Raw genomic sequence first — 12,728 nt, 5'->3', positions numbered from 1 at the left:
GACTTCTGTAACGCGCTTTACGTGGGGCTTCCCCTGAAGACAGTCCGAACACTTCAATTGGTGCAAAATAGAGCTGCCAGGTTGCTGACGGGGACGGGGCGTTATGCTCACATGACTCCAGTCCTCCGTCAGCTTCACTGGCTTCCCATTGAAGCCCGGGCCCAATTCAAGGTGTTGATTATGACCTATAAAGCCCTAAACGGCTTGGGTCCTGGCTACCTGAATGAGCGCTTACGTCCGTATATGCCCAACTGCCCTTTGAGATCTGCAGGAGAGTCCCTTCTCCGGGAACCCTCCATGAAAGAAATTAGGAGAGTAAGTACTTGGAGGAGGGCTTTCTCTGCGGTGGCGCCCAACCTATGGAATTCACTCCCCAAAGAGGTCCGCCTGGCACCGTCGTTACTGGTTTTTCGGTGCCAGGTAAAGACCTTTTTATTTAAACATCATTTCAATTGTTAAAACATATGATCTGGCCAGGGCAACTTCTTCTTCCTTCTCTTTCTCCTCCTATATTTTTATTTTATACTGATAATTTTAATTTTATATTTGTAAATCAATGTATTTTTTGTATTTTTGTATTTAATGGTAATTTATTATGTACTATTGTATTTCAATGTATTTTTTCATGTTGTAAGCCGCCCCGAGGTTTCGGCAAGGGGCGGCATAGAAATGTTATTATAATAATAATAATAATAATAATAATAATAATTATTATTATTATTATTTCATGCTTGAGTTGGACAACTCGAGGACGGATCCCTCCTGGGCCAGGTGACTGGCTGACTTTCGGCTTGCCCGGATGGGTGAGCATTTCATCTTTTGTTGCTACTACCTGCCCTTATGCCCAGACTCCCTTCCAGAATACCTTAAGCTTTGTGCAAAGTGCCTGCTCAGCATCTTTTGCTGTGAAGAACAACAGAAAGGGTTCGTTTTGCTCCTCCGCACCCTCCCTGTTCCCCCTGAGTGCCCCTTTCGTTCCGTTATTGCCCAGGCCTTCCGGCCACGTGCTCCTCCGAGTGCTGACTTGTTTCTCTGATCGGCTGCTTGCGTCCCCTTCTGCAGGCTTGTGGTCCCATCTGTTCTCTTCCTTTGGGCAAGTCTTCCGCTTCTTAAAGGACACTCTCTTCTCCCCAACGGCTTCTTTGCCTCTGTGTGTGAACCACGCTGGGAATTACCTGGGCTTTGTGCAGCCTTTTCTCACTTGTGGTATCCCTATTTTCTGTACCTCGATTATAGCATTTTTTAGCAATCTCCATGCACTTTGAAGAGATTCAAACTTACTGATGCAGCTGCGTTTGGCCTCCTTTGTAGTCTCCCACCTTGTACCTTGAATCCGATGCCGGTGTGGTCTCTGTTAGTGGGGGCTTCACACCCAGTCCTGTGTCTTGGGCAGCCCCGTCCGGGGTTGACTCCTCTCTGGATGGTTCAGGGGCTGACTGCCCTGGACCACAGTCCTTTAGGATGGTGGGAAATGTAGCCTCTGTGTCAGAACCGGAACCTGCTTTCTTCCAGTGTGTGGGTAGTTAAATCCCCCATTAGTACACGACTGCCTTTGCTGGAGGTCTCCTGATGGCTTTGCTCGTCTCAAGCTCACTGGGATGATTGGACCTGAACTGGATGCTTCCCAGCCCCTGCTGGATTTCCCCGGGGTGCTGCTTCAAGCTGCTGTGCACCTCTGCTGCCGGCAGACGGGTCCCACTCTGGTTCGAGGGGAGCCCGGTCCCCCTGCAAGGCCCGGCTTGTCCCAAAACGTTCCCCAGTGCCCAGCAGACCTGAGTCCCCTCCTCTCCACACCCCCATCTCATCCACACACTGAGGCGTTTTCCCGGCATGTGCCTAGCTGCTCCTGTGCGTGGAACTGGTAGCGTTTTGGAGAAGGCCGCTTTGAGGTCCTGGATTTCGGCCTTCTTCCTAGCAACCTAAGTCTGGCTTCCAGGCCTTCACGACCATTGTCCCCCACATCACTGGCACCAATATGGCCGCGACCACTGGCTCCACCCCGTGCTGTCTGCAGGCCCATCTCGATGGTGCGCGAGACCCACAACCTGCAGGGCGCACACCCATTGCAAACCCAGCTTTCCGTGATGGCAACGATCGAATCTCCCACTACCAGAGGCCTCTGCCCGCCGGAGGGGTGCGCTCCATGAGAGAGGCCACACACTCACCTTCCGAGGAAGGGGTCCCTTCGAAGGGAGCATCCCCTCTTCCTCAGAATGTGCTTCCTCCCACTTGAGGTGCCCCCTGTCTCCGTGACCAAAGAGGAGCTGTCACCCAGGAGCTGGGAATTGCTAGGTGGTCTCTGGGGAACCCATCACCCAGCTTGCCCCCTCCCCCCGCTTTGCTTCCGCAGCGCAGCAACCCCGGCTTCAAGGGAGCGCCTTCCACTGAGCGCACACCCACGGCTCCCGTCTCCATGGCAGGCAGCCGTGCTCGTGCCACTCCATGGAATGCACCGGACCACCCCGGCCCCTGCTGGCTTCCACCTTCAGAACTGGGTAGCTGGTGTAAGCAGCTTATTCACCCGAAGAACCCGGGGGACCGGGGGCTTCATCGGGTTCCCGTTTATCCTCCCAGAGAGGGCGGTTCCCTGCACCTGACTCCTGACGGCTCAGCTCTGTCGGCCAAGGCTGTCAGCCGAGCTCCTCCGGGTGGCCGGCACCTCGCTCAGCTCTGGGTGGGCTGGCCCAGCTGCTGCCGCCTCCAGTCCGATTGGAGGGCCTCGTCTGGGGAGCAGGGGAGGTGCGCTGAACTCCTGGGCTGACCCTGCTTGTTGTCATTAGGAATGAATGAGTGGCAAGGAAAGCTAATTGTTAGCCGGTTGTCCCCTCTGGGAATGGAGACGCCCCATTTGCTGAAGATCACAAGAGGCAATCAACAGCGGGTAGGTGATCAGAGAAGGGCTGCTCTTGGAAGTCCAACCCCCTCCTCTCTTTCTGAGCTTTGCTTTACAAACTTACCTGAAGCCCTTAAAATCTGAGCTACTCGGGGACAAAATTAAAGCTAGCCTTCCTTAATATTTAAAAGCAGTCTCTCCCGCTAGCTAGGCCAGCACAGTGGCGCTAGAGAAGCAATGGCGAACCATTTAGAGACCAAGTGCCCAAACTGCAACCCAAAGGGACTTCTATTTTGCCAAAGTGCCAACACTACAATAAAACCTGAAAACTGAGGTTTTGGTTTGGAGAAAAACAACTTGCAGTCAGTCCTGGCAAATATATATATCCTTGGCAGCACGGTGACTGGCCATGCAAAAACTCAGGTGAGTCTCATCTGATGTATTGTGGCTCATACTGTCATCACCTGGCGCTGCTGCTCCTTTCCGAACATGCGCATGGCCCCTATGTGCATTCTTATCCGATGCTCGGCTGCTGGGGCGACGCTGGGAAGACTTATATCACAGAAGTGAGTACACCCCTCACATTTTGTAAATATTTTATTATATTTTTTCATGTGACAACCCTGAAGAAATGACACTTTGCTACAATGTAGTGAGTATGCAGCTTGCGTAACAGTGTAAATTTGCTGTCCCCTCAAAATAACGCAACACACAGCCATTAATGTCTAAACCGCTGGCTACAAAAGTGAGTACACCCCTAAGTGAAACTGTCCAAATTGGGCCCAAAGTGTCAATATTTTGCGTGGCCACCATTATTTTCCAGCACTGTCTGAACCCTCTTGGGCATGGAGTTCACCAGAGCTTCACAGGTTGCCGCTGGAGTCCTCTTCCACTCCTCCATGACGACATCACGGAGCTGGTGGATGTTAGAGACCTTGCGCTCCTCCACCTTCCGGTTCCGGATGCCCCACAGATGCTCGATAGGGCTTAGGTCTGGAGACATGCTTGGCGAGTCCTTCACCTTTACCCTCAGCTTCTTTAGCAAGGCAGCGGTCGTCTTGGAGGTGTGTTTGGGGTTGTGATCATGTTGGAATACTGCCCTGCGGCCCAGTCTCTGAAGGGAGGGGATCGTGCTCTGCTTCAGTGTGTCACAGGACATGCTGGCATTCAAGGTTCCCTCAATGGACTGTAGCTCCCCAGTGCCGGCAGCACTCATGCAGCCCCAGACCATGACACTCCCACCACCATGCTTGGCTGTAGGCAAGACACACTTGTCTTTGTACTCCTCACCTCGTTGTCGCCACACACGCTTGACACCATCTGAACCAAGTAAGTTTATCTTGGTCTCATCAGGCCACAGGACATGGTTCCACTAATCCACGTCCTTAGACTGCTTGTCTTCAGCAAACTGTTTGCGGGCTTTCTTGTGCATCATCTTTAGAAGAGGCTTCCTTCTGGGACGACAGCCCTGCAGACCAAATTGATGCAGTGTGCGGAGCATGGTCTGAGCACTGACAGGCTGACCCTCCACCCCTTCAACCTCTGCAGCAATGCTGGCAGCGCTCATGCGTCTATTTCCCAAAGCCAGCCTCTGGATATGATGCTGAGCACGTGCCCTCAACTTCTTTGGTCGACCATGACGAGGCCTGTTCCGAGTGGAACCTGTCCTGTTAAGCCGCTGTGTGGTCTTGGCCACCGTGCTGCAGCTCAGGTTCAGGGTCTTGGCAATCTTCTTATAGGCTAGGCCATCTTTATGTAGAGCAACAATTCTTTTTTTCAGATCCTCAGAGAGTTCTTTGCCACGAGGTGCCATGTTGAACTTCCAGTGACCAGTATGAGAGAGTGGGAGCGATAACACCAAAATTAACACACCTGCTCCCCATTCACACCTGAGACCTTGTAACACTAACGAGTCACGTGACACCAGGGAAGGAAAATGGCTAATAATGCCCAATTTGGACAGTTTCACTTAGGGGTGTACTCACTTTTGTTGCCAGAAGTTTAGACATTAATGGCTGTGTGTTGAGTTATTTTGAGGGGACAGCAAATTTACACTGTTATACAAGCTGAATACTCACTACCTTAGATTGTAGCAAAGTGTCCTTTCTTCAGGGTGGTCACATGAAAAGTTTAATATTTACAAAATGTGAGGGGTGTACTCCCTTCTGTGATAAACTGCAGCTCACATGCCAACAGAGGGCTCCGCATGCCAACTTTGGCATTGTTGCCACTGGCCCAAACCTGCCAAGGTGCACACCTCTAGCCCGAATATAGGGAGAAAGTTCCACTGAAACGAGAGTGATTTGGAAAAAGCCTTGAGTTGCTTTTGCTGCACAGCTCATCTTTTCTGCCCGTTCTAATCACATTCCAACCATCAAAACCATGCCAAGACATCTCCTTTGTCTAACCCTAACCCTACCCTAGTGCACACCCCTAACCTTAATATAGGGTGAACTTTCAATTGAAAATGGCTATTTAAAAAACCCTTCCTTGAGTAGCTTTTTCTGCACTGCTCATCATTTCTGCCCATTTAAAATATATTCCAACCATCAAAACCAAGCCAGGACACCTCATTTCTCTAACGCTAACCCTACCCTGGTGCACATCCCTAACCCTTATGTGGGGAGAAAGTTCTATTGAAAAGAGGGCGATTTTCGAAAAGCCTTCCTTGAGTAGATTTTTCTGCATTTTTACTGTAAATTGGTCATGCTCCAATCCTTGGGACAAACACTATTTTTAAGGGATCTAGGAAATTACAGGCCAGTTAGCGTAACAATTATTCTGAGTTTGAAAGCATGATTAAAGACAGAACAGGTGAGCACATAGAGGGACAAGCCCTGCTGAAAAAACCCAGCATGGCTTCAAGGGGAAAGCCTCGTCTCGCTAAACTCCTGGAGTTCTTTGAGAGGGTCAATAAGCGTGTAGACGGGGCAATCCAGGGGCAGCATTTTCTTGGATTTCCCTCATCGAAAGCTCCTGACCAAACTAAGCAGTCATAAAGTGGTGGGTGGTGGGGAAATCCTCTTTTGGATCACTAACTGGTTAAAGAACAGAAGGCAGAGGGTGGGAAGAAACGGCAGCTGGTCCCCGTGGAGAGATGCAACAGTGGAGGCTTACAAGGTTCTCTGTTAGCACTAATGCATTTTGCCCTATTCAAAAATGGTATGGAATTCGGATTAAGCAGTGAAGTGGCCAGTGTGTTGATGACACCGAACGCTTCAGAGAGGTTAAAACCACAAGGGGTTGTGCGGAGTTCCAAAGGGACCTCTCCAAGCTGGGAGGAGGGGCATCAAAATGACAAATGCCCTTCAATATAAGAGAAATGCGTGTGGGGGCAAATCCCCAACTTCGGGTCCAGGCTGATGGAAGCAGAGCTAGCAGTGCCTACGCATGGAAGGGCTCCTGGAGCAGCGGCGGACAGCTCCATGGAAAGGCTGACCCAGCGCGCAGCTGCCGTGGAGAAGGCAAGCTCAGTGTGAGGAAGAATTAGGAACAGAACGGAACATAGAACTGCTGAGGTTGTACTGTTCACACAAGTGTTGCTGCATCTGGAATACTGCATTCCATTCTGGCTGCCTTACCTGAAAAGAGGCATTATTGACTGGAAATTAAATAGAGAGAAGGGAAAGGGGAATAACTAGGGGGCTGGAGCAGCTCCCCTGTGAGGAGCAGCTGCAAGAGGCAGGACCAGGGGCTGCCCTCCAAAGAGGGACGAGCAGCAAAGCGGAGAAAAGGGCAGGGCCGGCGGCAGTGCCTGGGAGAGAGGAGGAGGGAGCCCACGCCGGTCTCCTTGGCCCACATCCTCTTTCCTGCTGCTGGAGAAGGCAGGCACCAGATGAGGAGGGCTCAGGCTCAGCTCCTGCACAGCCAGTCCCGCATTAAAGGATCGGCAGCAGAGCAGATAGCTAAGAACCTGCCAGGGGCTGCCTGAAACTAGAGCCGGCTTCCTCCATTTCTCCTCCCCCAGCCCACTTAACAGCCTCAACAAGTCCTTGTCCTGGCACAGCCACGCAGTGGGGCCCCGCCACCCCCCCCCCGCTCCCCGCAGGTGAGGCCAGGCTGGTGGGGACACAGGAGCAAGTGGCTTGGAAGGATCAACAGGCAACCGCCTCACTGAGCCCTGCAGTGGGGCCTAACTGGCTGCACGCGGAGGGACCCCTGCCCTACTCAGGCTGCATTATCACCCATTAGCCACGACGGAAGAAGGAGGACGCAGGGCTGGGCGGGGGCGGCCGCAGGCAGAGCAGCCCCGGCTCGTCACTCCTCATTGGAATTCTGACTCCCAAACGCGGAGGGGGAGGGCGGGTGACGGAGATTAATCTGCGCAGCAGCACAGCGACTGCCACTCAGCGACTGCTCGCGAGCCGGCGGCACATTAAATCACCGCGAAGGAATGGGGAGGAGGGGGCAGGAAGGTCCCCACCGTGGGGATTCCCTCCCCCATCAGCCGCAGGAGCCAGAGCGGAAAACAGGAGCGTTTGTGCCACCAGCTGGCAGGTCATAGGAAGCGCCACTTGCGCGGCTGGCGAAGTGCCTTCGGAGGCCAGAGACCGAGGCTCTCATTCAGTACTTTTATTCCAAAAATAAACTCCTATCGAAGGGAAAGCAGGCTTAAGTTAAAGCGGTGTGGAAGCGGTGAGCGAGCGGGGGCACGATGCCTCGCAGCCCCGTTACCTCCTCTTCTCCTTCACGCTGTAGTGGAGCAGGAGCGGGGCCGGCTGCAAGGCAAGAGCACGGGGTCAGGGCCGCCGCTCGGGCTGCGCGCAGGGCCCACCCCGTGGACCGGCTCCCTTACCTTGCCGTACCAGCGCGAGAGCCACAGCTGCTTCAGAGTCAGGTGGTCGGGGAGCACCTCGCTGTTGAGCAGGACCTGCAGCTGGAGAGAGGGCAGGCACGTCCCCCAGAGCGGTGTCTGCGGAGCCCCCCGCCCCGGACCCGCTCCCTGCGGCTGCTGGCACTGGCCATCCGTCCAGCCCCGCAACACCCCGGGGATCTCCCTGCCGGTGCGGCCGGGCGGGGGCTCACTCACCTGCGGAAGGGGCAGCTCCAGTCGGCAGCACAGCACTCGGCGGAGGTGGCGGATCTGCGCCCGGACAGAGCAGCGGACGTACTTGTGCTGGCAGAGTGAGCAGAGCATGACTGGGGGCAGCAGAAAGCCGGGCAGGCCGGACACCCCCCTCACCCCTCCTCTCTTAGGGAAGGGGCAGCCCCAGAAGCGGCTGTGGGCAAGAGGCGGCCTTCCGTGCCCCCCCACCTCTGGGCTCTGGCTGTGGGGGGGCGCCCCAACACAGCCAGCCTGCCGCGCAGGGCTGAAGGGCAGCCCTCCTCCCCGCTCACCTGCAGGACGTGCTTGTGCTTCTCCTTGCCAGAGCTGCAAAGAGAGGTGGGGTGGGGAGGCAACAGGTGAGGAAGAGGAAGCAGGGCCCGGACCCCTCCCCCCCCCGCAGGAACAAACAGGGCCGTGCCTCAGCACAGCTGCAGGAGCCCAGAGCCAGTCCCGCTGCTGGGAGCACAGGAGGCCGTGGGCACAGCTGCAGGCTGGCACTCAAGGCAGGGCACCCCTTTCCAGGCACCGCTCTGCTGCCGGGACGCAGCCCTGCTTGCCGGAACGGGGCGCTGAGAGCCGCCTGCCTCCTCTGAGGCCCCGGGAGCCGGGCTGGGGCAGCAAGCGCCCGTAGCCATGCTGGAGCACTGTGGCCAGCGCTACGGGCGCAGCGGCGCCAGGAGAGCCCCCTGCTGGCAAGTGGGTGACCTGGGCTGGCGCAGCGGCCCCTGCTGGCACGCAGGCCCTCCTCTTCCTGGAAGGAAAATAGCGCCACCACGCTTCCCCCAGAACCAGCAAAGGATCGGCAGTGCTGGGCCGGGCCTGGCCTGGCCCGGGGAAGCCAGGTCCACCTCCCTGCTCCGGTCTGGCCTTTCTCCTCTTCCCTGCCGCGGATGCCACTGACGAGCAAGTGGGTCGATCCTTGTGCGCCGAAGGGGCCTGCAATGCTGCCAGGTGGCTGAGCCAATGAATCAAGCCCGCCTGCCACTGCGCGGCACTCGAGCGCCTACCCCCCCACCCAATTTCCCTACTGCCTACGTCTCCCCAGGCTGCCTGGAGGAGCAATGGCATCGCACAGTCCCCTCGGAAGCTTCCACACTCGGAAGCGGAAGAGAAGGTGTTCCCACGGAGCGCCCGACCCCCGGCTGAGCTCGGCCAGCGCCTCCCCGCTCCTGTCCTGCCCGCCATCCCACTCACCCCTGCTTCTCCAGGCAGAGCAGGACGTGCTCGTCGAAGCGGTGGTAGTGAGCGCGCGAGTGGTCGAAGGCTGTGTACGGCAGGCCCACGTGCTCAGAGGTCGGATCTGGGGCAGAAGGGCAGAGTCAGGCCTGCAGGTGCTCACCGGGCCTCCCACAGCCCGCGAAGCATCCCCAGAAAGGATCCCCCCTGCCCCCAACACCCATCCCGCAATTCAGGCTCCTGAGCTGAAGCGGGGCTGGGCCGGGCGGGGGGGATGCAAAGGGAAACTCGCACCTTCGCCGCTGGGCTGGCTCACACGCTCCAGGCCTCGGGACTGGTAGAACTCGCGGATCCTTCGCTCCTCACCTGCAAGGTGAGCAAGGGAGCAAGAGGGAACCTGAAGAGCTGAGCCGTGCACATCAAGCCGGGCGTGCTCTGCTCGTGCCGCGGCTGCCCACAGGCCGGGCAGGAGTGCGACAGCCCCTTCCGTGCATATCCCCAGGCGCTGGTGCACACAGGCAGTCTGCCTCTGAACCCGAAGGTAGTCCAGAGCCACTGGGATTCATAACCACCGACTACCTTCTCTGCTATGAGTCTGTCCAATTTAAAGGTGTCCAAACTGGTGGCCGTCTCGACACCTGGAAGGAGATTCTGCTTTGACTACACCCTGGTGGAAGAGCACCAGTGGCTGAGTGCGCTGAGCAAGGCTCAACAGGCCCCCTCCAAAGCAGCAGGTCTCCCGTTACCCGTGAGCAGGACTGTGGAGCCGGAGCCGGAGATGGAATCAGAGTCGGAAGCAATTCTTGGGTTACCGGTGTTGGAGTCAGAGTCAAGAAAAATATGCTGCCTCCAATTTTGAATAAATTTAAATCATAATATAAATAATATATTGGGAGCTTGGGAGTGCTCCTCGACCCTGAGCTTTCACTTGAAGCTCAGGTGACAGCGGTGGCGAGGAGCGCTCTCTTTCAGCTTCGGCTGATCCATCAGCTGCGTCCCTACCTAGAGAACAACAGCCTGGCGACAGTGACCCACACGTTGGTAACTTCCCGATTAGATTTCTGCAACGCGCTCCACGTGGGGCTGCCCTTGAAGATGGTCCAGATACTTCAATTGGTGCAAAATAGAGCTGCCAGGTTGCTAATGGGGACTGGGCATTATTCTCATATAACCCGTTCTCCATCAGCTCCACTGGCTCCCCATTGAAGTCCGGGCCCAATTCAACGTGTTGGTTATTACCTACAAAGCCCTTAACGGCTTGGGTCCTGGTTACCTAAAGGAGCGCTTACGTCCATACGTGCCCTCCCGCCCCTTGAGATCAGCAACGGATGCCCTTTTCCGGGAACCCTCCATGAAGGATATTAGGAGGGTGAGCACCCGGAGGAGGGCTTTCTCTGCGGTGGCGCCCTATCAATGGAATGCGCTCCCCACAGAGGTCTGCCTGGTGCCGTTGTTATTTGCTTTTTGGCACCAGGCCAAGACCTTTTTATTTAAATGGTATTTTAATTGTTAGCTTATTTATTGATTTTATATCTTTGGCCAGGGCATTTCCAATTATATTGTTTTTATATGATTATATGTATTTATTTATTGTTGTAAGCTGCCCTGAGGCTTCGGCGAATGAGGCAGCATAGAAGTTTACTAAATAAATAAATATGTTAAAATTTCCTACTTCACAGACAATTTGCTTCACCTATTTTTCCAGTGTACATTTTCTGGATATATTTTAATTTCATATATTAGTGAAAGGGGTGCCCCATGAAAAAATTCACAATGGCAAAAAATGCATCAACAAAGCCAGTTGTTTCTGAACACTTTACAGTAACAGATGGAAAATTTTATGGATGTCAATGTATTATAGAAGATGATGCTTGTGAAAAAGCACATGTTGCAAAAATTAGGAGATGCTGTGGTTCTGCACCTACAAGAGCAAAACATTTAAAAAGACACTTGCAGCACTTCGTAGGCTGAGTGCTTTCAACAATAATTACCGTATTTCCTTCCTATGCTGATGTATGAATAAAGGAGTCGAAGTCAAAGGTACCCTAAACTGAGCAGCCAAAGCTGGGCTCAGAGCTGACGGTGTTCCGTACCAGCTCCACAGGCCTGCCCGCCAGCTCGATGGCTCAAGGTCTGACCCAGCACGGTGCAGGCTGCCTCTGCAGAAGCCTCCCCACCCGCAGGCCAAATCCCCAGCTGCGCCAGGCGCCGCCGCCTCCTTCACAGACGGGGAGATGGCCACAGGGCTGCAGGCCCAGTGTCCCCGGGAGCTGGCCGAGTCCAAGGGCTGCTGCTCCCCTCCCGCCCTGCTCCCGGCACTTACTCTCCTGCAGGCGAGGGACCAGCTTGTAGACAATGTCCTGCATGACGCGGTCGAGCTTCAGGTTGAGGAGCGGCTGCGTCTCGTGGATCTTGGTGCTGCACATGGGGCAGTACTTGCTGGTCTGCAGGTACTTCACGATGCAGCTTTTGCAAACTGCGGAGCAGAGGGTCGAGCCCTTCAGATGCTGCCCCTGAAGGCAGCGCAAGGCCCAGGCAACAGGGCGCCCACGCAGCAGGTCTGCCCCAGTGCTTGGGAACCTTTCGTAGGCGGCCAGGACCACCACAGATACTCCTGTGCAGCACTGGAAGTGGCAGGGAGGGAGGAGAGAGCCCTATCCTGACAGAACACACTGCCTATTTTACACTTGCCTGCGCTGCCCTTCCACCAACAGAATTCAAGGACTGGGCAACAGGCATACATTACACCCTAACATGGGAAGACCAGCACCTTGATGACTGGAAAGCAAACCAGCAGCTAAAAACAAGCAATTAAGGCACTGCAGCACTTAAAAATCCCGGGAGAAATGTATCCTAGTGCGAAAAGAAATGCAGTGCCAGCACCATGCTAGAAGTGTAAAACTTCCTGAAATTCTGAAGCCAGGCTAAAACCTGTAGGTTTGAAGGGGACACTCCGGGATAAACTGAAAGACAGATAATCTCTCTCTCTCTCGCTCTCTCTTAGCAGTTTACAGATCTAAAGTCACTTTATTGTTTAGGACAGCCTTCTCCAACATGGCGCTTGCCAGATGCTTTGGTCTCAGCAGCCACAGACAGTCTGGCCAGTGGGCAGGAATGCTGGGAATTGCAATCTGAAACATCTGAAGGACACCAAGCTGGGGAAGACAGTTCTGAAAACACAACTTATGAATAGTTTGGCTTCTTCATCAAATTATCATCGAAACTAAAAATTTCTAATGAAAACTTTAGAAAATGCGTAATTCTTGTTGCAGTAAAGTATAGCTTTAAATTGACATGGAAAGCGCACTGGTTGCACGAGACAACAAAATTATATGTAACACGCTTTAAGTGTGCTGTGTCCCTTGCCAACAGGGACTGCCAGCAAGGGGCCAGGAGGGTGTTCCCACGGCCAGGGCGGCCCCCCCCCCGATCCCCGCCGGACTCACAGGTGTGCAGGCATTCCGTGATGGTGGTGGCATCGATGAAATAGCCCGCGCAAAGGAAGCACACGATGTGCTCGTTCAGCTCCTTCATCTTCACTTTCACCTCCTCCTGCGAAGGACAGGCGGCCCGGGCTGACGCATCTCGCTCCCCGCCGGCAGCGGCGCCTCCCCGGCCCGGGCTCCCCGCGCCCCGCCTCGCCGCGAGTGCCGCCCGGGCCGGGCCCGCCGC

At 54.9% G+C, this 12,728-nt stretch overlaps 1 protein-coding gene across 2 annotated transcripts in view; it reads right to left on the bottom strand.

The window, feature by feature from the left end:
* Positions 1-7,390: 7,390 nt before the first annotated feature.
* The window catches only part of PCGF1 (polycomb group ring finger 1), a 5,956-nt gene continuing 618 nt past the window's right edge, over positions 7,391-12,728 (bottom strand). The window contains exons 2-9 of one of the 2 annotated variants that reach the window (XM_044429610.1): positions 12,503-12,608; positions 11,380-11,532; positions 9,351-9,422; positions 9,075-9,180; positions 8,171-8,204; positions 7,863-7,949; positions 7,629-7,709; positions 7,391-7,551 (exon numbers count right to left, since the gene is read on the bottom strand). In XM_044429610.1, coding sequence (XP_044285545.1) covers positions 7,504-7,551; positions 7,629-7,709; positions 7,863-7,949; positions 8,171-8,204; positions 9,075-9,180; positions 9,351-9,422; positions 11,380-11,532; positions 12,503-12,608 — 687 coding nt within the window. In that variant the 3' untranslated portion in view covers positions 7,391-7,503. The remainder of the gene's footprint in view (positions 7,552-7,628; positions 7,710-7,862; positions 7,950-8,170; positions 8,205-9,074; positions 9,181-9,350; positions 9,423-11,379; positions 11,533-12,502; positions 12,609-12,728) is intronic. The other variant, XM_044429611.1, reaches the window with a different exon arrangement.

Source organism: Varanus komodoensis, unplaced genomic scaffold (genome assembly GCF_004798865.1).
Source record: "Varanus komodoensis strain SLA01 unplaced genomic scaffold, ASM479886v1 scaffold2, whole genome shotgun sequence".
Taxonomy (NCBI): Eukaryota; Metazoa; Chordata; class Lepidosauria; order Squamata; family Varanidae; genus Varanus; species Varanus komodoensis.
This window is presented reverse-complemented; position numbering and strand designations above follow the sequence as displayed.